Here is a 26,512-nt window from a genome sequence, read left to right as displayed (position 1 = left end):
CATTACCTCTAGGATCTAAAGTTAATAATAAATTATTAGCTCTGTAGGTGCCATTATACACTGATTACTCTTTTCACAGAATACACATGAAATAATCATGGAATTAATTTAAATCATAAAATAATAATCAGAATTACAGTTTCAATGAATGTTTACTTCTTCCAACTCAAATGCCTTCTATGCAGAAATTTCCAGAAGAAAATGATTATTTACATAGCTGACTTCTAGATTCCCACTTATCTTAGCAAGCCATTACAATTTTGGACACAATACTTCATTCTGTAGTAATTAAACAGATGTGTCGTTCTACTATTTAAAGAAAACACCTCAACTGATGTGCCACTGAACTTTTTAAAAAGTCAGTGATTAGTTTGCAATCTTCCTAACATTCAAAGAGTTGTATCAGATTTACAGTCTCAATATAGCAAAAGCTGACACCTATTTCATAACTACTAAATTTACCTCATGTATTCAACAAAAACAAATTTAATAAATATAAAAGGTAAAAAAAAATCAGCAAACTTTTGAATTTTTCCCTATGTCATTCAAGTTAAGATTCAAAAATAAATCCAAAACTACTTTCTACTCTAAGACTGATGATCAAGCATCTAGTATAATGCCTAACATATAAGGAGTGAAATATAAATATCTGACTACTATCTGCTTTCTAATTTCCAACTTATTACTTTCAAATCATCCATGATTCCCTCCTAGTTTATTATTATTATAAAATTAATAATCACAACAAACACAAAAATTATTATACAAAAAAATGCAGAAGAGGAAACAGATTTATTATGACACATAGCATGAATTTGGAGTGGTAATCCTTATAAACCAAATAATCTTATTAATTCTATATGTATGATACTAATGAAAAATTTAAAAATACTCTGGTCAATTGATAATCAAGATACAACACACTGATTTTCAAGGCATTAGATCATAATTCTTATTTAAAATAATATGAATAACATTTAATTAAATTATTTTTAATAAAATTTAATTAAAATTTAAAAATTTCAATTCACTATTCTTAAATCCTTTCAGGAACAAGCCTAGGTGTTCGAATTATACACCAAAGTCAGTAAACAGTTGTAACTGCCTTTTTTAAACATCAAATGCTATGATTCAATTAAGACTTTCTTGACAATCTTGGATAACCACTTCCATATATCAAATATCAACTTCAGTGTTGGACTGGCAACTCATAACATTTGTAGGTCAGCCAAGTCATTCTATCCTTAATGAATTTATAAATTAACAAGAATTCTGACACATAAAAATCATTAAGCACTTTGACCCCAAAAATAGTACTCTTCCACAGTCACCTGTTCTACAGGACAATTACATACAACTCATGCTTTTTGCCAAGCTTCCAAAGTACTTATTATCTACAACATTAATAAGAACAATTTATGGAAAATTATTCAATTAATTTTTTAAAAAAAATTTAAATTTCCATTTTAGAAACTATAGAATAGGGGCTGGGGTTGTGGCTCAGAGGTAGAGCACTCGTCTAGCATGCGTGAGACACTGGGTTCAATCCTCAGCACCACATAAAAATAAAATATATTGTGTCCACCTATAACTAAAAAAAAAAAAATTTAAAAAAACTATAGAATATAAAAGGAAATACGTAAAAAAAGAAAGTGAGCCTTCTTTTAAATGCTTTTTAAAGCATTCTCTCATATATCATTATTACTTGATCATTATTATTATACAATACTATAATTTTAAAAGTGTGGGCAACTAAACTAAATCAGCACTTAGCCCATGAGAGTGCTTCTGTCCCCCAGAGTATCCTCTCAAGCATAATGCCCCAATCATACTGGAAATCAAATAAATCTGCCCTAGCTATACTAATCACTTGACACTGTTATATTTAAGTCATTTAATTTTGGGGGGTGGAAAGGTACAAGACATGTTTAATCCATTTGAGAGCTCTGGCTGAGTTCTAGTTAATAGAGCCTTTCCTGCAGCAATGAAGATAATTTGAGTAGCAAAGGTGACTGAAGCAGTTAAGAGCCCCTCTTTGTTACACTATCCATGAACTGAATAAATGGTATGACAAATGTTCCAAAATAAGAATCATTGTCAACACATGCTATTTCTTCCCTAAACAATCAACTGTAGGTTAATTTGTACAAGGATGCCAAGGCAGAAGCTTTTTCATTATAAATATGTACTAGGCTACTTTTAAAATAAGCTAAAAATATAGTGCCTAAAATTCAACTGCAAGTATCTAAATTTTTCTCCTTTAGACTAAATATGTTTAAATGTGAGGAACACACTTGCGTATAAATAGTAAACACCAAAATAGCTTACATTTAAAAACAGGTCCAAGATTACCTTTGAAAAATAAAATAACCTTAATGAAGAGAACTTGAAGAGGTTTACACTTCCCTTACTCAGGCAGTCCTTTAAAAATACTTACTTATTGGTTTCAAAAAGTAAGCCCCAAGAGTAACAAAAAGGCTCACCTCCCCCAACTTTAGCAAAGTCAGAAATAAGTAGTATTTTAAGGTTGGTATTTTTTGGCTGGAGATGCAGCTCAGCAGGAAAGTACTTGCCTAGCACACAGGAAGCCCTGGGTTCCAGCCCCTGCACCCAAGGGCAGGGGCGGAGGGGGTGTATTTTGCCATATTTTTGTTAAATATGAAGAGGCTACTAATGACAAAATAAACTGTGGGCAGCTAACCTTCATTTTCACTTTATCACTCTATGCGTACCATCTTTTTCAACACAAAGGCTCTTCACCTTTATCCAATTTTTATCTTCTGGGTTTTATTTTGTGGATTGTTTTTTGTTTTTGTTTTGTTTTTTAATCAAGACAGTTCTGCTGCATGATTAAATACAAACTGCAGATTATTATTCCACCACAATACCCTGGCAACTAGCTCATATTCAGTCACACTATCAGGCATTTATAAAAAATAAAAAAAGAACAACCAATTGTATGATCATGTGGTTATTGTAGAAGCCCTTTAGTTCAATCCTAGATGGGCCTCAAGAGGATAATGCTTATTCTGTTGAACTCACTGCCAAATCACAATATGAAAGAGCCAGGATCAAAACAAGACCCAATTATACAAAGAGTGCATTTTATCAATGTCGGGTTTATAAGAAATAGGTATGTGGCCTAGTACTTGTGTAAAATTATTCAAAAATATTTACATAGATGGAGCTTTAAAGAAAATTATTGAACACTTACTAGCCATAATGATATTCGATGAGAAGAACCTCTTCAGGTAGCATCAGGATGGCAGCTCAGAGATGAAATACTTAAGCAACCGAGTTCAATTTCATGCTTCCCTAGTATTTAAAACAGATTTCTATACTGTATACTGTTTGCATCTTTTTTTTTGGGGGGGGGGTGCTATTTGTTATTTCTACATTATTTTCTAGAAGAACTTTTAAAACCTTACCTCCTTAGTATATACCAAGTTTTAATTTCTGTTTGCTTAAGAATCATAAAACAAAATCAAATGGAAACCATATGTAGGTACTTTTTCTGACAATCATTGACAGAAAGTTCAGCACAGGGATCTATAAATAAATCAGGTTAGTCCACTCTTCTTTAACCAGGCCCAAGACTCCTGTGGCATAGCCTCAGCATCCAATCCTGCTTCACCCAGTAGCTATCCCCTTTCTTTCTAAGTAACTCTGACTTTTCAGTATCTGGGCATATGATAATAGATTTATAAAAGAAAAAGAGAAGAGGGGAAAAAAACCTCTAATGACAGCAAATGTATAACTCTACATTTTCAATTACTTCAATAAGATATTTTATAAAAACACGTGCTAACTCCTGTCAGGTACTCAAATATATTCAAGAATATTCAAATGTGCTACATTCATGTCAAGTTTTTATAAGCCCAAAACTATTTTATTTTTACTTCCTCTGTTATCAATTTGGCATGAGCAGGGTTCAGTAGATCAAAGACTAAATGCATGAGATGATGCTATCGGAATCAACACTTGCCAGTGTCATAGATGTAAGTTAAAATCAGAAAGTCCCTGGTCAAGAAGAGCACAGGCCAAGGCTGTTTCTATAAGTACAGGAAATAGATTTGATTTGATATAAATTAAATTCTAACAGTAATGCAGGTTTTATTTAAACTTGTCAGATAAAGTGAATTTACTCACTTAATATGGCATAATCACACAGCTGGTCATGTACATCCTCCCAGAAGACAACAGTTTCAAAGTTAAAAGTTTACAAAATATGCTTTAAAAGTTACAAAATACGGGTTTGGGTTCCACCTCTGTTAGTGACATGACTAATCACAGACTTCTCTAAGCTTCAATTTCCTTTTGGGTGTGCTAAGTTCAACACAAAAATGGAAGAGGACGTTCATTTCTGCTGATCATCAAGAACCATTCCCCTTTCTTTCTTCTTAAGAAAATCCCAGTTACATTTAGGGACTTTTTAATTTTCATCTTTTACACAAAATACTTCAACAGCAAGATCAACTTAATGCCAAATAAATATGTTGGCAAAGTGTTTGCTTATAAAACAAAGGTGTTGCTCTCTATAAATGTGATTTCACATCTCTACCCCATTCAAATTTAATAGTCAGAAATACATAATTTTTTCATTAATTATTTAGGACTTTAATCCTATTAACACTTAAATATTTCCTCCAATTTTTCATATTGAGACTCTTAAATCAGTCTCCCTGAACAAGAGATAAAACAAACTATTTTACTGGACAAAGAAATATTTAAGTAACCACCTTAATGTACAACAATTTCATCTAAATAAAGTTTTCTATTAAAGGACAAACTTTTGAAATAAAATATAGACAAATAAGGAGGCAGAGGAGAGGTTCCAAACATCTATCCATAAAATTCCTGGACTAAATATTTATTCGTAAGTAACAATGTATTCATCACCAAAATTATTTGCATTAAAAAGAAAAAAGAGGCAATGGGCTTGTAATTCTCAGCAACTCAGGGTGCTGAGGCACGAGAGTTATGAGTTCAAAGCCAGCCTCAGCTGGCACTAAGCTGAGGAGAGTCAACTAAGTGAGACCCTGTCTCTACATAAAATACAAAAAAAGGGCTGAGAATGTTGCTCAGTGGTCAAGTGCCCCCGAGTTTAATCCCTGGTACCATAAAAAAATAAAAAAGAAGAAGAAGAAAAAAGAGGGCTGGGGTTATAGTTCAGTTGGTAGAGCACTTGCTCAGCACGTGTGAGGCACTAGGTTGGATCCTCAGCACCACATAAAAATCAAATAATGGTATTGTGTTCATCTAATATAAAAATAAAAAAAAAACTTAAAGACTGTTATACAGTTTACATAGTATAGTCAATTCTCAATTTGTTCCAATGGTGACTGTCACATCTCATTAAGAAAGAGATTTTACCCAGATTTACTTTACATCCATAGGGGGCTTTATATCAATGCAAAAAGATTAGACCATGATCCCTATACTTACCAGTACTTAACCCCCCCATCAAACAATTAAACTTTTCCCTAAAGCAATCATCTTTAAATTATAATTTTTTATCAACTACTTAATTTTCACATCATTAGAACATAAAAGTCCTTTCTTCACATACTATATCACTATAATCTCAACATAAATGTCTCATTTTTTCATTAAAAAAAAAAACTAATTACATGGGTCAGTAAGTTACCCATGGTAACACATCAATTTTATTTACTTTCAAAAGTTAGACTTCAGGGCTGGGGTTGTGGCTCAGGACGTGAGGCACTGGGCTCATCCTGGCACTCAGTACTACATAAATAAAAAACTAAATAAACAAAATAAAGGTTTTTGTTTTTTTTTTTTTAAAGTTGACTTCAACTTGTCCTCTCAATTTCAAGCACATTTAGCTTAATAATTTGAATTCAATGGATCTTTTTCTATTCTTCATATGAAAAAATCCTTAAGTCAATATAATCATGCCATAATGTTACAATATGAATCTATTACTGAAGTCTTAATTATATGTTTTAAGAATATAATTATTTAGTAGTCTAATACAAAAGTATGTATGCACTAGAATCATCTAGATAATCATCGTACAATGAAAATTATTACTATGTGAAAGCTTTAGCAAACTTTCAGAACAAAACACTGGAAAACAGAATTATAATAATGATTAAAGAAATCAAAAAATATATATTAAGACTTGGATTAGATTCCAGTTAAAACCAAGATACCTTATAAACTACTTAGAACTATTTACCTCTGAATATATATCCTCCCTGCAAGTACTTTGTTTCTCATAAAATACAAATGTATTTTTCTATTATCATCCATAAAAATTATAAAAATGAAAGGTAAAGGAAAATTTATTTTTCAGGTACACTGTATAATCAATCTCAAAAATTCCAATTGTAAAAAGAAATGCTGATACATTAAATACTTTTACATAACTACAATGCTGCAGAACCATATAATTCATCTTTTTTTCAAAACCACTATTCTACACTTGAAAAGTAAGTTCAAATAATTTTAATTTTTTTTTAAATTCAAAGATTAATCAATGAGGTGAAGAGAAAGCCTACATTTGGGGAGCAAATTTTTGCTACACAACAGATAAAGCACCAATCTACAGGGTATAAAAAGAACTCAAAAAACTTAACACCAAAAAAAAACCAAACAACCCAATCAATAAATGGGGCTAAGGAGCTGAACAGACACTTCTCAGAAGAGGATGTACAATCAATCAACAAATATATGAAAAAATATTGAACATCTCTGGTAATCAGAGAAATGCAAATCAAAACTACTCTAAGATTTCATTTCATGTCAGTCAGAATGGAAGTTATCAAAAATACAAGCAATAATAAGTGTTGGCAAGGATGTGGGGGAAAGGTACACTCATACATTGCTGGTGGCAGTATGGAGATTCCTTAGAAAACTTGGAATGGAACCACCATTTGACCCAGTCATCCTACTCCTCAATCGACACTCAAAGATTAATTCTATAAGGAAAAATTTTCAGAGGTTGACTTTGCCATCTTAATTTGCCTTTGCTAGAACTTCATTGTTTTTCTTCCATTTTCCTCTTGACCTTGGCTGTGACTTAAGGAGCAGTATTTATTTGATCATTTAAAAAGCAGATGGTTTCTGGCACAGTGGCTCACGCCTATAATCCCAAGCAGCTGGGGAGGCTGAGGCAGGAGGATCACAATTTCAAAAAAAAGAAGGAGATGGTTCAAGGAAGTATTCTGTTTATTTAAACAGGCTAAAAATGAGGCTCTTTTAAGGAAAAGGCTATTTATAAAATCTCAAAGCTTCACCTCAAATCCACTTAATAATTACAAAAGGAAAGAACATACATTGGAGATATCTGGCAGACACCAACTTACCTTGACAAAGTGATTAAACTTAGTACCATTAATTCTGGCACAAACTGACATACTGTACCTCTGATGTGACACATGGGAAATATACAACATTATCTACCCTATGTATGGCCAAAAATGTTTGACTTTCATCATGGGGAAACTATTGACAATTTCAAAATATCAAAAATTTTATAGGATAACTGAACTTGTCCCTTCCAATGACATCAATATCTTCAAAAAAACCAAACAAGGATAAAGAAAGAAAACTTAGGCAAAGTGGTACCTTACGAGAAACTAAAGAGACAAAACACATAAGTGCATTGTATGAACCTGACTAAACCCTGCCTGGATCAGAGGGAAGAAAAGCTATAATAAGTATTATTGGGACAACCATGGAAATTAAAATATGAACTGAATATTAAATATTCTAATGTGGATGTCCATTCTTATGTGGATGTTGAAGTTCTTCAGTATGACAACAGTTTTATAGTCATGTCGGAAAATATCCCATGTTCTTATAGGATTTACAAGGATAAAGGTTCATAATGTCTGAAAACCACTTTCAAATGGTTTAATTATCAGGGGGAAAGGTATATGAATATACACGTGTAAACATTTTTCTAAATCAAAGGAGGAAGGGACTGGGGAAGTTGGGTTCTTCCTTGGAGATAAACACAGGTTACATCAATCCCATCATTTGAGAATATGATCATACTCTACACTGATTATATAGATCATACTCTATACTGATTATATTATATTAACAAACTAGTTCATTCTCTTCTCTCAGCCTTCCTATACCCCTACAAAATGCCTACTTCTTTTTCCAGAGGCTTACAAAGAGTTCAACAGTATAAACCACAATATTAGTGTTTTAAATTGTTGTCTCACACTTGTCACTGTCAGAAAACCTGATCTGTGTTTCCTAATGTTGTTTTTACAATGGCCCATGCCTCCTGGCATAGGCGGCAGCACCCTTTAAAAAGGGGAAAAAAAAAAAAGGCAATAGGCAATATTTCTCTCCCTAAATATACAAGGAACTGCCAATTTGCCCCAATGCTTTTTAAGTCAATTCCTAAGACTTCTGATACTGATATTGGATCAAATGTTTTTAAAGATCTAAAGTTGTATTATTGTTACAATATGTATTTGTCTATGTAATAATCAAAAGGGAAAGGGAAAACACAACATTAAATTTTAAAATTATAGACAGTGAAAATTTAGTGGTAAGTTTTTGGTAAAACATATAAAGAAAATTAGATATTTCCACCTCTTGGGAATTAAAATCCAAAAAAACAATAATGCCAAATTTTAACTATTTCAATCTCCTCACATTATCAGATCATCTAAAATTTTTCAAGAATTTACTATATGTCAACCCTCTCTGCAAAATTGATACTATGCTTAATTAGAATCACATAAAATAAGTCTCATTCACTGATTAAACAAACATTCTTGAGCACATACTAGTCTGTATCTGTCATTTCTGCAACAAACGCTCTTAATGCTCTACACAGCAATCTCCAATCCCTGGAAGCCCGTGCTTGCTCTCTTTATTATTGGGGGTTTTAGACTGCATGTCTTTCCCTACCACTAGGCAGTGAAGTAGACAGAAGACTCTGTTGTTAAAACGATTTTGTTAGTATAGGGGGTCAGTTTAGCATACTGTATCAATCTCTAAAATTCAAACTATGGGAAAGAATTTAATCAAAAGAAAAGAGCACAGGTGTATATAATTATCAAAGATTATTAATATCAAGGTTATTAATTATTAATATCAAGGTTAGTACCTGATCATATTTTGTAATTTAAATTAATCTGTATCCTAAACTAGTAGGACATTTAAGTTCATATCCTAATTTAGAATAAAATTAATTATTGTAAAATTATGTTCTTCCCATTCATATTCATCTTGTACATTAGGTGTTAATCTTCCTAATTATAGCTTTCCTGATCAGAAATATACAGCAATTCCTCAAAACCTATCAAGTAAGACAAATTCCTCATCCTTACTTCACTGTACTCCATAAATCTTTGTGTGAGCTCCTTCCTGTGACTAGAACAAGCTCCACCTCAACCTAGATAAGTTTTATATATTCTATAAGATTTACCTCTAATGTCACCTTTTCTTACATTCTTATGGTGTTTCTAACATAGACAAATTTCTATGCTTATATTATACCTTTTTTGATTATGAGCTTATCAAGGGTAGGGATCCATTCCAATCCCTAAAATTGAACCCACAGACAGAGGATATGGCCATAAGGATGGAAAAATACACCCATCCGGCATGTGCCCTTCTTTGATACCATTATGGGCAGAGGTCAGCAAAGTTGCAACTCAACTCTACAGGGACACAACAATGTCAAATCTTCAAATACTGATCTCTCCATAATGTCATTTAGGTTTTGCCATGGAAGTAAGTCCTGATAAAGATCCTATGAGCAGGGGTTATCTTCACTACTCTGGTATTTTATATTGCTAAACATTAAAATTAGAAAATGTACTTACTTCGACTTAAAAGTACACACTTAAAAATAGTATTTGACAGATACTAGCAAGCATTAAATGTTATACAGAACAGAACCAAATTGTTTAAATATTGCCAAAATGATTTAATTTTGATGTACGGGTTGCCGTCATCCTACTAGCAGCAGCAGTAGTAGTCACAATTATAGTTTGACTGCTATGTGTGCTATTTTAAGCACTTTATAAACTTCAGCTTCATAATCCAATTTAGAGTGATGAAACTGAGACAATAAGTTAAATATACTGACAAAAGATACATAACTTTTAAATGATCATGCAGACATTCAAACCCAAGCAATCCACAGCCCAAGCTCTAAACCACTATGCCACAAACAATTCCAAGACGAGAGCCCACAAGTGTTTCTCCAAGTGACAGGGACAAACTATACATGTATTATTGTTTTCTCTTACACTATTTCATAGCTATTTCAAGCATTTTTTAAAAGTATAATATTATAAAACCCTTTATCATTTATGGGGATGTTTTATAACATTTAAATGCAAGATGTTGGTTTTGGTATTATATTTTACTGTGGCGTTTCTAAGTAGTAAGCTCTTTTGGGACCACCATAAAGACAAAGGGAAATGCCAATAACATAACTAAAAAATAATGTTAAGGAACAGTGAAATGTCCCTATTTAAAAAAAAAAGGAGATGATGCAAGTAATAGTACAGTTGAATTTAATGTTGAAGTTTAGTAACAGGATTCTGCCAAAATTTATTCTAACCAAAATGAAATGACTTTTAAATATATTAGAGAATGAAACAGATTCCTACATATCCTTAATTTACATGACTAATAGTCTTTTTGTATCCTTCATTTTTCATGTTTCCTCTATGTGTCATAGTTCCCATCACTTGAAATAAAGTTGTCTTTATGCCATTTTTCTAACTAAGTTTCAAACATTTCTTACTATTAGGTTGAACCACATAATACTACCCTTTTCAACCTCTACTTTATGGAAAAGTAGACACTTCATATGAGTACATCTAATAACTTTCTTAAAATTCAACATTTATTAAAGGGAAGAGGCATATCCAACAAAGTTACAATTGTTCTATCACTATAATACTTTGCTGGTAGCACACAAAGGATAAACAATTTACATAGTCCTAAACTCAAAAGAAAAAAACTCATTCCCATGGGAAAATGTTCACAACCTATTTGTTAGGGAAGACTGAGCTACAAAACAGCATGATACCAATTTCGTTTATACATAAAAACATCAACTATTAAAACTCTGCATTAGCCTCCAGGATTTTCATTTCTTTGTTTGCTTCATTTTGTGGTTCTGTTTTCCTAACTTTTTAGTTAAATATATAGTACTTCTGTAATTTTAAAAAATAATTTCAAACATCAGTCAATTTTTGCTTAATTTTTTGTCAAAAAAAAACTTAAAACATTAATGCACCTATTCAATCTAAAACTACTATAAGAAATGTAAATAGCATACACCTTTGTGTTTGCTCAGTACCAAAGCCCATAAAAAAATAACAACCTGATTTTCTTCTAACAGTGAAATTTTTTTTTGTTGCTATGAATGAGTAACTTAATACTTCAATTAAATAAATTAAACAATTCGGTTTGGTTTCCTCATCATTACCAAACAATTTGTACTGCTAACACAAAAATGTTTAATCATGAGGGGATCAATATGGAACAGCAAAATGAAAGAGGACGAGGCAGAACACATTATGAGAAATAAGAAATCAATTTAAAACAAAAAAGAGGAGGAGGGAAAAAGAAAAGTTCTGATCCTTTACATGTTACAAAAACATTTAACAGTAAAATATGTATATGTTTTGATATTGAAGAGGACAAACATAAATGCTATGAGTATCTCAAACTATCTTAATTTTAAAATTCTGATCAACAGAATTTGGGTGTTCTAACAATATTATCTAAATTAACAACTAACTACATGAAATGGACTTAATGATGATCATAAATTCTGAGATTTTGCTGATTAACTAGCTAAGTAAGCAATCTCACCCAGAATGAATTTTTGTATTTACAAAACAAATACCCTAAAAAATATCAGAAGATTTGAGTTTAATAAATAAGGTAAACAATTCAATTAGTCCACTGTGGTTTACTGCCCCCTAGCTGTTGTGGCAGCAGATATCGGAGATTAAAAATGGCTGCCAAGAAAAGTTGGAAAAGTGTCAAGGAGTTTTGGCAAATTTTTGAACCTTTTGAGCAGACTCACAAATATGCACTAAAGTTGGTTTTACTACTTCCTTTAAAAAATAATGTTAACTAACAAAACATTTCAAACACTACCTGAAACTTTTCAACCACTAATTAACAAAACATAAAGTAGTTAGGCAAAATGCCTCTTACCAGAAACTCGAACTAATAAAATTTCCTCTGGTTATAATTTGATGGTAAATATGAAGAGCAACTTAGAACAATAAAACCCTTACATTAGTTCAGTTTCTAGATATCAGATGCAATTTGATGTGAAAATTAGTTAACACCAAAGCCAATCTTCTTGAAATCATTGAATTACATAAAATGCAGTAACAAAGCAAGGGAAATTTTGCTAAGATCTTTTACAGAAATCAAACCAGATCCTTTATAATAATCTTTTTTTCAAAATTCTGTCCAATATCATAATTTTGCCCAATAAGGCTTACACTTAAGTTCCTGTGTTACTTTTCAAATTTTCCACCAAAGAGTTCAGCTGGCAATGAATCATAAGAGCCCAGTCTAAGAAAAAGCAATTCTGTTCATTTTACTATCATGCTAATTACTCAAAATTTCCTATTATTTAAGAACAGTGGATTCTTAGCCTTATTTCCACCCCAACACACCCAGGGAACACTTACTTTTCTTTAACAATATAATCGTTTTACAAGATTCTAATTCTCAGTGTGATTGGGAAAGAACATGAGAACTTGGGTAAAATATGGGTTAGGAAGACGGGTGAGAGTGAGGATTATAGACAAACCCATTATTAAACACCTGGAATCTTCCTTAATCAATCTTAACCTTTTCAGAATTTACCACTGTTCAAATAATTTTTAAGAAAAAAACATAATCCTTACCCTGCAGTTCATGATGTATTACACCCACAAGGTTGGGTTCATCTCCCCACCAGAATATCCATAATTCTTTGCAATCTGGTTTGACATCACGACGCCATACACACAACAGGTTGGCTTGCAGGCAGCGGATGAAACTTAACAAGATTGGATCATCTTGGGCTGGGGCTGAAATTATGGGTCCACAGTCCCCATGCCCTCCAAAATTGTACCTACGCCATTTGATTCCTGTGAGTTCAGCCTGCAAAAAAGACAAGAAAATTTCAATCATTTTGATGTTTCTTTTTACTTATAGACCACTAAAAACAAGCTTCCACAGAGAAAAGCAAATTTGCTAAGATAAATATTTACACTCAACTCCACATCATGATTTCTCCCAAGGAGAACTAGGATTTTGTAGTAAATATTTAGGCAAATAAAATGGTTCAACAACAAATAAAGATTATCAGCTTGTTAAAAAAAAAGAGTAGAAATCTTGATAGAAATTACTTCCTTTGCCCCCTCTAAAATCAAGAAAGGCTATCAGATTAGGGATGCTCAACCAATGAATCTGAAAAACTGCAAAATCTGAAACACACTGGTCCCAAGCATTTCAGATAAGGAATACTCTACCTATAGAAGTAAAATAATTTCTTTCATAGTTTCCTCAATTTCTTCTCATTCAGAAGCTACAGTTTAAATCCTTTTTAATCAGGGAAGCGTTAGCATGCAACAGCACAATGCTTCATCGTGAACACCAAAAGGCTATTTAAGAAGAAGATGCTAACAAAACTGATTTAGTTATCAGCAATTTATCTGTGCTACTTAGCAGGCAGCACACAGAAAAGCTCTGATTCTATAACAATTCCCTAACTAGTTTGGTCTTTTGTTTTTCAAACACATTTTAAAACATGGGAACTCAAAACAAGCAGAGAATAGAAATCGTAACTCTGTTCCATCATATGCATTACATTTTAAGATTTCCGAAAGCTTAAAGAATTAAACTTTAAAAACAAACAAAAAAAAAAAAGAGGTGAACTCCTTACTTAGGTAACAATAAACAATACACTCAAAACTGAGAATAAAACTAATTCATAATGTAATTCTGTTTCCAACAATCCATTGTGACCCTTACATCCAATCTTTCTTCATTTCTTCCCCTACAAAATCACTTTTTTGTCAACAAATTGCTTTTCAAAAAACAAGTACCAATGAGCAGAAAAAGTCATATCTTCTACCAACATGACTTAAAGAAATTTAAAGTGCCACAACCGTCAATAACTATAATGATCATATTTAAGAAAAAAACCATTTTTCTTTAATCCAAGTTTAAAGAGCTGCACTTCAAAAGAATGGTCACAAAAATAATATCCAAACTAACATTGTCTGAAATTCAGTAACATATACTCTACTCTGAGACACACAAATCTAATCTAATCCCAACTTGTAAAAGTTGGTATTGGCATCATTTAGGCTTTCATTGTACACTACTTGGTTTCCTCTGAGAATAAAAGTACTACATAACAAAAAAATTCTAAGACACATGCCTATAATCCCAGCAACTGAGGAGCTGTGCAGAAGGATCATGAGTTCAAAGCCAGCCTCAGCACTTAGGCCCTAAGCAAGTCAGCAAGATCCTGTCTCTAAATAAAACATTTAAAAAGGAGACGGAGTGTAATGTAGCTCAATGGTTAAGGGCCCCGGGTTCAATCTCCAGTAACAAAAAAAAGTTCTAGGCCTGGGGGTGTAGCTCAGTGATACAGTGCATTCTAGCATGTTTGGAAGGCTTGGGTTCAATCCCTAATAGCACACAAAAAAAAATTTTTTACAATATACATCATAACTGTATCAGAAATATTTATTAACATCTTACTTTACAGTCTTCTTGTTTTTCTGCATATATACTTTTAAAGTTAAAACCATATTGAATGGTTTTATGTCCTTTTTTGTCACTTGTAAGTGTTTTCATATTTCTAATTATTCTTCAAAATTAATTTTAATGTTGTATAATATTCTCTTCACTGCTAGGAGAAAATTTAAGTTAACTATCCCATAATAACTGAATGATCTCTTTTTTTCCCACTATTATTAGTAATAAAATTCATGAACATCTTTGTTTTCCTGATTTATTTCCTTAGGAGATACTACTGCATGATTTAGAACAGTTAACAGAAAAATAAGAATACTACAAGATTCATGATGAGCACTACCAAACTGTTTTCCACTGATAGGCCCCACAAAACAAATAATCTCCCAAATTGTATGTTATTTAAAATATTTGCCAATTTTATAGAAGGGTATCTCTGAATTAATCTATAGTCCTTGTTCTGCTTGAAGAACACCATTATCACATATTTGATCAGAGGTATAATTTAAGGCCAGACCTTATGGGTTTGAATTTCAGCTCTTCTCTTACTTGCCCTAAGTAGCAAGAACCAAGCAAGTTACTTAACTTTGACCCTTCTGTCATCTAAGCTGTACTTACTCAGAGGGTTGTTGATTAAATGAGTTAGTATATAGTTGGTCTTCCATATCTGTGAGTGCTACATCCCCACAGTTGACCAACTGCAAATCGAAAATACTGGGGGAAAATGTATCTATACTCAACATGTACAGACATTTTTTTCTTGTCATTATTCCCTAAACAATATAGTACCACAACTATTTAAACTGCATTAGGCATAAGTAGTGTAGAGATGACTTACACAGGAGTATATGAATAGGTTATGTGTAAATCCTACATTTATATAAAAGACTTGAGCATCTGAAGATTTAGGTGTCTGCAGAAAGGTCCTATAACCAATGTTTTAGATACCCAGTGAAGACTGTATACCTAAAATCCTTTGCAGGGCGGAGGCTAGGGTTGTGGCTCAGCGGTAGAGCACTTGCTTAGCATGTGCGAGGCGCTAGGTTCGATCCTCAGCACCACAAAAAAAAAGTAAGTAAAATAAAGGTATGTGTCCAAAAACAACTAGAAAAATATTTTTTTTTAAAAAAAGCCCTTCAGACGGTGTCTGACACATGGCAAGAACATACATAATATTATCATCAAATAGTAATAATACTATTTCTTTGACTTATCTGTTCATATCTGTCCATTTTTAATCATACAAGTTCCTTTGTTTCTTCAAATAAAAGCAATGTCTGTAGTTTTAATCAGAAAGTTTAACCTCAATTTCTAAATAAATGTCAAAGAAAGCCAAATAAAAAGAATGAAAAGTGGTACCTGAAACCAGAAAAGCTAGAGAAGATTATCACTTAAACTAAAGACCTAAGCATCTTAGGCAGAGAGAGAAGAGGGAGCAAATACCAACAATAAATATGAATAACAAGTAATGACATTAACTATACTTAAAAGCTTAGAAAATTAAGACATACCAGATACTTAAACATGAAATGAGTAGGTCTCCAAACAAAATTTATGCACAGCAATTTACTCACAAGAACACTTTCACCTGTAACATTAGGTACAGTTCAGCAGACAAAATATTTATTTGGCTTTGATTCAGAATGGTTTCCTAATCCTGGCACTTCCCCTAACTTCCTATCAGTGCTTCTATGCTCTCAGTGGCAAAGGGAAGCTGCTGCCTGCCACCTTCTCTGTGTTCTTTACAAATCTGTTCTAGCAAGTGATAGATTATAAATTCAAATGACATAACGCAAGGCTACACACTTAATAACTTCATAAGCAATTCAGTCAAAAGAAATAAAAAATGCCCAATTATTTTAAAATAATTTAGCTCCTTTACTTTAAAGCTAAAATTAAATATCATTATACTAGTCTTCATTGGAAAATTTAACAATGATGTACCAATCAAGGCTAACAGAGATAACTAAGTATAAAATGGATGTTTAAAGACTTAGCTTTAAATTTTGAAATACTATTTGATAAAAAAAAAACTTAATGTTACTAAAATCATTTGTCCAAGAAAAAATCCCATCATGGATGCATATTCAATTACATTAAAATATCTTCATATACCATAATCATAATTAAAAATCAATTACACTTCACGTTCTCTTATCCCAATTCCTGACAAATGTATCTCTTCAAGATTCAAATGCATTTAATGCTTTCAATAATTTTAAGCAAAACTTTAAAATATTTCTAGATTCAAATTATCCCAGGACTGAGGATGTAGCATAAAAAGCACTTGACTGGTGTGTGAGAGGCCCTGGGCTTGATCCCCAGCACGAGAAATTATCCCAAAAACAAGATTACTTATGTCAAGTAAAGATGAATAATCCATAATTATATACAAGTTTAAAATCACATGTTTTTTTCAGCTGGGCATGGTGATGCACACCTGTAATCCCAGCGGCTCAGGAAGCTGAGGCTGGAAGATCTTTAGTTCAAAGCCAGCCTCAGCATCTTAGCGAGGCCCTAAGCAATTTAGCAAGACCCTGTCTCTAAATAAAACATAAAAAGAGCTGGGGATGTAGCTCAGAGATAAGTGCCATTGGGTTTAATCGCGGGTACCAAAAAGAAATTTTTTAATTACATGGTTTTCCAGGTGTGATAGTACACACCTCTAATCCCAGCAACTCAGGAGGCTGAGGCAGGAGAATCCCAAGTTTGAGGCAAGCCTCAGTAACTTTGTGAGACTCTCTCTCAAAAACAAGAAGGGCTTGGGAGATAGCTCAGTGGTAGAGCAGCCCTGGGTTCAATCTCTAGCACTGAAAGGGGGGGAGGCACTTGAAAAATAGAGAATCAACAAATGAAACAAAAAGACACAAGGAACAGAAGTAGCATACATGTATGCATAATATTAACCTCCACCATGGTTTAAAGACCTACAAATACCAAGCACCATACTAGGGTCTGCATATTTAATTTCTAATGCCAGGCACCATACTAGGGTCTTCATATGTAATTTCTCATAACCAGACATAGTTCTCATTACCAAGTAGCTGAAGAAATTAGACTCAAAAAGATTAAGTAACTCTTCCACTACCATAAAGGTAGAAAATGGAAGATCCCCAAAATAACTGGATTTCAGCCACAACTGAATTTAAAGCATAAATTCTTTCCATTCTGTCATGCTGCTTTTTAAGACAAATGGCAAGAATTAAACAGGATTATAAAATACAAAAAAAAATACTATCATCAACTCAATTTAGCAATGACTTGAGCTCATGTACATAGTTTCTACTTTAAGAACGTTTTTACGACTCTTTCTTTAGTCTTCCTGGGGTATTAAGAAAATCAGTATGAGTGCCCATACAACATCCCATGAAAAGACTTTTTTATTTCATTCATGTAATTATATACCTTCTTTTACATACTGTCACTATAAAAGAATACCTACACAAATTAATTCTTAGAAGATATGTATACAAACCAAGAAATAACTATTCTAACAGCAAGAGAAGATGAAGGTAAATCTACTCAGCAATGGCTGAAATCTGTTATACTGGCAGTCAAGTTTCTAGGAAAATTGAACTGAATGGACAGAGACTGATGGCATAAACAAAAGACCACTAGTCAATTCAGCATGGTTACAGTTAAACAGATCATAACAGAATAAGGATAAGTGTGCTTCCTAACAACAAATGCAATTTAAAGAAATTTTATATTGATTCTTAGTGTCCTGTTCTTTAGATACAATAAGTAGGAAATAAGCTGATAAATCCTCCCAATGGATATGGGAGGATGATAAATCCCAAAGGAGGATTTATTTATCACTTATTTGTAGTGACTTATCAAAGCCAGATCTCTCATGACCAACAATGTATACTTAAAATATGGCTCCCCAGATTTAAAACTGTATTCAATGGTCATGGAATAGAGTAAAACTAACAGACATGCTGTTAAGAAGGAACCCAAGATGCAACGTCATGAAAAGAATATTGAATGGAGATCAGGAGATAAAGGTTCAAGGCTGGTTTTTCAACAATTTACCTATATGATATTAGGAAACCTACACCATCACAGGGCACCTCAGCTTCAGGAGCTGTAAAGTAATAGGGTTGACCTAGATACTATAAATGAGTTCAAGTCTCCTGGCCCAAGTTAATTACAAACACTCATAAAAGAAACTTATAAATGAGATAGAACCCTTTAGATGTCTTAGAATGACCAGTGGCAAGAGCTGCCAGAAGATATTCAAAATTTCAAGAAATTGAAAAATTCCTCGAACTACAGAACAATTGTACCCAACATCAATTCTGGACAGGATTCTAGGAGGGTGTGTAGAAAAGACACCTGTGATCATTTGGGGCTAACAGGAATGCTCTAAGAAATGCCAAGTCAGCCCAATCTCACTTCCTTTTATGATAGGGTTGCTACTTTACAAGAACAGGGAAATACAATAAACATAATAGGACACCTCTCAACTCAAATCATGGGAAGGAAAAAAGTGTTACATATAACTGAAAGCTTGTGTTAAAACACTAACTAATCAACTCCAGGTAAAGATGACAGATTAAACATACACATCTGCTTTTGCTTTCTCTTAAATCCCTCTAAAACATCAGTGAAGAAGTTTTGTTTCTTTGTTTTGTTTTTCCTTTAGTTATAAAAACCATAATGATGGGTAGAACAGGAGAAAGGATAGGATCAAAATTTTCAAAGCTAAGAAGCAGACAGACGCTCAAAAGCTAAAGAGGCTTATAATCCCTAAGACAAATGAATTCTAGACATGGAGAAAGTAGAAATCTTTCAACCCAATTGACACAGAGTCCCCTCAGCCTCAGGAATTTTTGATACAAGTACCTTTGTAGTAGGGGTCAAAGGCAGAGAGGAGATAAAATAAGGAAAACTGATTGAAAACCTGTTTAGCAAGCACTGAAATGCTAAGATATTTTCCCAATTCACAAAGCTGAGTTACTGCCCAATCTGCACCTCAGTAAATAATGGGGAAGGGTATTCTCTAAAGACAAAAAAAAAAAACAGAGGTTATGTGAACTGTGGAAAAACAGGGAAACTCAAAGCAGATAACCACAGTGAAAACAGAATTAGGTGCACTCCTACAGAAAGAAGGCCAAGAACCACCATTTCACCACCACTGTTGTCTAAGCACCAAAAAAGTTAGTAGCCAGTAACCAGCTATAAATGAGTCTGGAAAATCTTACCAGTTAAAGAAAGACCAAGATACCAACATCAGAGGGTCTCCAAAAAAAGAGCTCCCACAGATCAGCGAAGTGCACAGTAAATAAGCATCACTCACGTAAAACTCCCCAAACATTATTTTAGTCCACCATTCCTAAACATGAACAATCAAGAACACTAAACAGTTAAGGAAAACCACTGAGCAATTATAGAGACAAAACAAACAGAAAATAGACAACATAGAAAACTTTTAAAGGGGCTGGGGATGTGGCCCGAGTTTGATCCTCAGCACCACATACAAACAAAGATGTCGTGTCCGCCGAAAACTAAAAAATTCTCTCTCTCTTCTCTCTCTCTCTCTCTCTCTCTCTCTCTCTCTCTCTCTCTCTCTCTCTCTCTCTCTCTGACTCTCTCTTTAAAAAAAGAAAAAAGAAAACTTTTAAAAAACCTACCAAGAGATAAAATCATTCAACCATTAAAAAAAAAAAAAAAAAACAGGACACTGTGCCAGAGAAGTTAAGAGAATTTAGAGAAGACCCTCAGAAATTTTTAAAGACACTAGAAATAATGAAACTCTGTAAAATGTGAAGATAGTTTAGAAAACCTCCCAGAAACTAAAGCAAATAAAAATTAAGATTGGGAGATGAGGATGAATATTAAAGAATCAACCCAGGAAGTTACTGGGGGTATAGTTTAATAGTAGCATGTGCAAGGCCCTGGATTTGACCACCAGCATGTCCAAAAATTTAAAAAAAAAAAAAAAAAAAAGAAGAAGAAGAACTTTCAGAAACAGAAAATGATGATGATATGACCAATAAAATAATTAATAAAAATTGCCCAGAAAAAAAAAGTGAATTTCTAACCTGAAAGGGCTCTCTGGTATCAAAAACAATTGAAACTCGTAAAAGGAATATCATTATAAACTATTAGCATACTTGCAGACAAAAAGATTATCCTGGCTTCATTTATCCAGGTCACATATAAACAATCAGGAACCAAAAGGACTTGTAATTTCTCAACAGAAATATCAGAACCAAGTAGGCAAAGGGGCAATAACTCCAAAATTCTAAAGATTTATTTCCAAATCAGATACTTTTACTAGCTTAAACTATCAACTATAGAAGAATAAATAAACTTTAATCATGTAATTTTTCTCAAATCCAACAATAAACCCCTTTTCAGGTGGATACTGGATGTGTACCCACAAAAAAGGAGGGTATAAATCAAATAAGAAATTTTGAGATTTGGGAAACGAAGCCAACATGGGAGAGAACAAAAGAAATTTCTAAAATTACAATGAATGATGATTTAAAGTTGTCAAGTATGAACCAATCTAGATTATAACATCTCAACTGGCTCCAGGAAAGACTCCTTAAGAAGATGGAACTGATAAACACCTGGAATACACAGGAGAGCCTCAAAAGGGTTTCAGACAGGAACAAAGGTTTGGGGAAGAGTTGGTTAAATCAGATAGAAAAGTAACCTTTTTTAAAAAAATATTACTATAACCCTTCAAGTTATACAGAAAAGGAAAAGCAGAGTTTACTAGATGTCTCAGCCATACATTAACATGATGAAATTCATGCTAACCCTGAGTACTGAGTGACCTAAAATTACTATACAACTATTTTTGTAAAATAGAGAGATGGAAAAGGTACATTTTGCTTTGTGGGAGGCAGAAAGAATAAATCCTCAGCTTCAACAGTGGAAGATCTAGAATTAAAAACCTAAAAGTGACTACTAGCTTAGTATTAGAAACATTTAAGTAAGAACCAAGATAACAAAAGAGAGTGGCACTGTTTGCCTATGAAAAAGGTAAAATGTTATTCTTATAAGCCTTGTAGAGTTATTTGATTCTTTAGCTATGTAAAAGTTAACTCTGCTAGAACAAAAAAAAAATGAAATTCAAACAAAACTAATCAAAATATGGTAACAAATTGTATTTAATGCAAAGTTACTAATATTGAGAATTCACATACTTTGTGTTACAAACTTATTCTAGACAAATTGCTAAACTTAAGAACAATTTAATGTCCCATAAATTGTGTTGCAAAACCCAAAAGGTTATTTATTCTGTATTAAAATAATGTGATGTTGTCTTTTGTCTTGTTGTTGATGTTGTCTTATTAAAACTCCAGCTGGGAAAAAAAATAAAGTAAAATAAAATTCAAATTTCACCTCTCAAAAAATAAAAGTAAAAAAATAAAAAAAAAACTTCAGCTGGGCAGATTCCAGCTGGCCAGGAATGCTCTCTGAAGAGAGACTATTAACAAGACTTTGAGCCTCCCATCTGACTGATTATTTCCATGTCATGAGATATATAATATGATATCCCTCCATACAATGATACTGGATATAAAAGATGCTCCTAACATACATATTTGTTGATTTATAGTGTTTTCTTCAAGTGTAATTTTTCTTTTTACCCCTCAGTTTACCAATGTTAGTTCAAAATACAAAGATAAAAAATAGAAATTTGGTGTATAAGTAAAAAGAGACCAGAGATGTTATTTGACAGTAAGTTTAGGGCAATTAATATGAAGCAGCTACCTTAAAAAGTTGCCATCTTAAGTTACATTAGTAAAAAGTACCTATTATGCAATAGATCTAACTTATTAGTTAAGTCACTAGTCTCACTAATACTCTAGGCTCCTAGCTCCATACTGTGAGAGGAATCAAAACAAGATGATACAAACTAACAGATGAAAGGCTAGGTTAGCACGGAAATCTAAACATTACATGGGGCTAGAACCTATCTGGCCTCAAATTCAATCCCGTCAAACATATTAATAGGGCAGCAAAAATAAAACAGAATATAGAAGGATTTTTTTTAAAAAGTTCAATGAACTTAGCAAGCAGTTTAAAAGATCCTAAGTTATTAAGTTTTCTACTATATGAAAGACTGATTTGTAGACGATTATATTTGCTCAGCAGAGTCCCAAGTGGTAGCAACAGAACCAAATGGAAAAACTGATTAAAACAACAGTGACGCCCCCCACCTCAAGGGGAAAAAAATCCCTGAGAGTTTATCATGGATGGATATGGAGGTTAAGGAGAGGCAGCTCAATACTAGATAAGCATACTTACTACAAGATAGCTTCAAACATCAAGAGCTAGTTGGGCATGATTTGCCTGAAATAATTATACTCTGGTTTTGCTGACATCTCAAGTAGGACAATTTACACAGACAAATGTGACATTTAGAATATAAATAAGAAGCACCAAGGCTGGGGTAGTAGCTCAGCCTAGTTCATGTGAGGCACTGTGTTCAATCCTCAGCACCACATATAAATAAATGAAGTAAAGATATTGTGTCCATATACAACTAAAAGAAAACAAACAAAGCACCAATTGTCCAACCACCATAAACAAAAAACTGAACCAAAAATTATGAAATTACTATTTGGGGGCATTGGACAACCATCAGTGCAGAACCAGGATCCCTAAGAGAAAGAAAACAAATGAGGTGGCTCTAACAAACTCTGAGGCAGCTGGAATTTGTGGAGAGTAGATCACCAGAAATAAGATACCTGGGAAGAAAATAGCCCCAAAGGTCTGATAGGGGTTCTTTTTTGAGACTTTTCCTAAATACCATTTGGTTCTGTACATTAAAACAGTAAAATTCAACAAGGCCAGGCAAAGAATTACTAGAAAGATATCATTCCAAGAGCTGGGATGTAGTCAAATCCTAAACATCTGGCAGGGGTGGGGTAGGGGGTGCTAAATACCTTGGACACCAAAGAGACTTTAGATGGGTCATGCCTCATAAGTAGGAAACCAGCCCTAGCATAAAGACTATACTAACACCCAAATATTGAAGCCTGAAAAAAATGTGATAATAAGTTGATCTAATTAACTGCCAGTATCCAAATTATACTCTCTAAAGGAAAGAAGCAAAATCCAGAGTTGCAATACATAACATTCACAATGTCCAACAACTGAATACTAGACATTCAAAGAAATTTTTTTTAATAATGGGACCCATCACTAGTAGGAAAATCAGTGAATAGAAAGAGCCCAAAATGAGAGCAATAACAGAATTAACAATCACTTTAAAACTATTCTAAATATGTTCAAGAACTTACAGGAAAAATCAAACATAACACAGTTAGAAGTGAAGAATATAAAATAAAAGGTCTAGGATTTAAATATGCAAAATCTGAAACGAATGGGTTTAAAAATAGATGAGGCACAGAAAAGGAGGAAGACAAAGAAAAGTAGGAGGGAGAGGAGAGGAAGAGGAGAAGGGAGAGAAGAAAGGAAGGAGGCAGAGAGGGAGAGAGGAAGAGAAATAAATAGTCAGGAGACTAGAAAACATACAACATAACTATCTAAGCTAAAGAACATGAAATCTATAAAAACTGAAAATTAATAAGCAAAGCCAAGGTTAACTTTATTCTTAATTTCTTATAGTTGTAGATGGACAGCATGCCTTTATTTTATTTTATTGATTTTTTTTATGTGGTGCAAAGGATGGAACCCAGTACCTCACACATGCTATGCAAGTGCTCTGCCACTGAGCTACAGCCCCAACCCCCAAAGTAATTTTTGTAGTGAAACTAATATCAGGTAATCTCTAAGTAACAGTCAATCTATCTCCAAATTCATGAAAACAATAAATCTCTGATCCAAGATCAACAAACCCCATGGGCATAAACAAAGAAAACTACATCAAAATACATCAAAATAAATAAAGTCTTAAAAGTGGTCAAATAAAAAATTCCCCTTGTTGCACAAGGGGAAACAAAAATTAAAATTAACTACAGACTTCTAATCAGAAAAAATGCAAAGCAGTGCTGGTGAGGTAGTTCAGAAGTACAGCGCTTGTCCAAGAAGCCTAAAGCCCTGGGCTCAGTCCCCAGCATCACCAAAATAAGAATTAAAAATTTTTCAAAAGTGGGGGGAGGGGCCTGGGGTTGTAGCTCAGTGGTAGAACACTTGTGCCTATCACACATAAAAAACAAAGAAATTGGGCTGGGGATGTGGCTCAAGCGGTAGCGCGCTCGCCTGGTATGCGTGCGGCCCGGGTTCGATCCTCGGCACCACATACAAACAAGGATGTTGTGTCCACCGATAACTAAAAAATAAATATTAAAAGATTCTCTCTCTCTCTCTCTCTCAAAAAAAAAAATTAAAATTAAAAAATTTTAAAAAAAGAAATTTTCAAGCCAAAACAACATTCTAAAAAAAAAAAAAAAAAAAGAGGATCTCTAAATCTAGAATTCTACATTAAGAAAAAGATTCTTCAAAATGAAGACAAAACACAGACTTAAGATGAACAGAAGCCAATATACCTGCACTAAAATAAATGTAACTGAAATAACTTTTTTTGTGTGTTCTTCAGGTGCAAGGAAAATTATACCAGATTCAAATGTGGAGCTACACAAAAGAATAACAAGACTGAAATAGTTGATATATGGATAAATGGAAAATATTTTTGTCATTTTTAAATCTCGTTAGAGCTATAATAGTAATGCATTGTGGATCATATACTAGATACAGAAGAAAAATGTATGTTGACAACAGCACCAAGACTACAAAGGGAAAATGGAAGTATATTATTCTAAGGTTTTTGCATTATAACTAAAGGAGTAGGGGGCTAAACCATGATAAATTAGAGATGCATATTACAAATCCTGGACCAGTCTTTAAAAGCAATGCAAAGAGGTGTAACTACCAAGAGGGCAGTAGAGATAAAACATAAAATAGTATCTTAGAGGAAAAAAAAAAAAAAGGAAAAGAAAGGGAAAAAAAACACCTTGGCCCTGCTGGTAATCCCAGCTACTGGGGAGGCATAGGCAAGCAAAGGCACAGAAAGATCTTGAGTTCAAGCCCATCAGGAACAACAGAATCTCCAAAAAAAATATTCAGGTTGGGGATGTAGCTCAGTGGTAGAATCCATGCATCTGAAGCCCTGGTTTCAATTCCAAGCACCACTGCCCCCACCCCACCAACCAAAAAAAAAAGAAAAAAAAATCAATCAAAAAGAAAGTAGGAAAGGGGGGGTGGGGGGGGATAAAGAATAGATGGGACAGATAGGGAGAAAAAAACAAGACAGTGGATAGTGGACTTAAACCTAACCATTTTGCTACAATTATATTAAATATAAATAGCCTAACTATTGCAATTAAAAGGCAAAGTACTCAGAACAAAGAAAAACAAAAAGGCCCAACTATGATATCAATAATACACTTTACATATACTCAGGTTACACACTTAAATACACTTTATATAACACTTAGGTTAAAAGTAAAAATGATTTTAAAAAGTACATCATGAAAATACTATAAAAAGTGAAGTACCTAGATTAACATCAAAGTTGACTCCAAGAGGACCATTAATAGGAATAAAGGGGGAAATTTTGTAATGATAAAAATGTCAATTCTTCAAGATGAGACAAAAAATTTCAAATGGGTAGGCACCTCATAAAAGAGTTTCAAAATATATGACCTCGAAACTAATGTATCTAAAAGGAAAAACAGACAAACCCAGAATTATAATTGTAGATTTCAACAGGCCTCCTCTCAGCAGTAGAACAAGTAGTCAGAAAATCAATAGGATACAGAAAACAAGAACAACTCTGTCAACCAATAAA

General features: G+C 33.2%; 1 protein-coding gene across 5 annotated transcripts in view; it reads right to left on the bottom strand.

Annotated features, from left to right (window-relative positions):
• The window catches only part of Med13l (mediator complex subunit 13L), a 304,748-nt gene that overhangs the window by 254,795 nt on the left and 23,441 nt on the right, over positions 1–26,512 (bottom strand). For all 5 annotated transcript variants that reach the window (XR_013343347.1, XM_077796119.1, XM_077796121.1 and 2 more), the window contains exon 2: positions 12,891–13,128. Coding sequence is in view for 4 of the 5 variants with exons in the window: in XM_077796119.1 (XP_077652245.1) it covers positions 12,891–13,128 (238 nt within the window). In the remaining variant the exon portion in view is untranslated. The remainder of the gene's footprint in view (positions 1–12,890; positions 13,129–26,512) is intronic.

Source organism: Urocitellus parryii, chromosome 3 (assembly GCF_045843805.1).
Source record: "Urocitellus parryii isolate mUroPar1 chromosome 3, mUroPar1.hap1, whole genome shotgun sequence".
NCBI lineage: Eukaryota > Metazoa > Chordata > Mammalia > Rodentia > Sciuridae > Urocitellus > Urocitellus parryii.
Note: the sequence above shows the minus strand (reverse complement) of the source record. Positions and strands in the feature narration are given on the sequence as shown.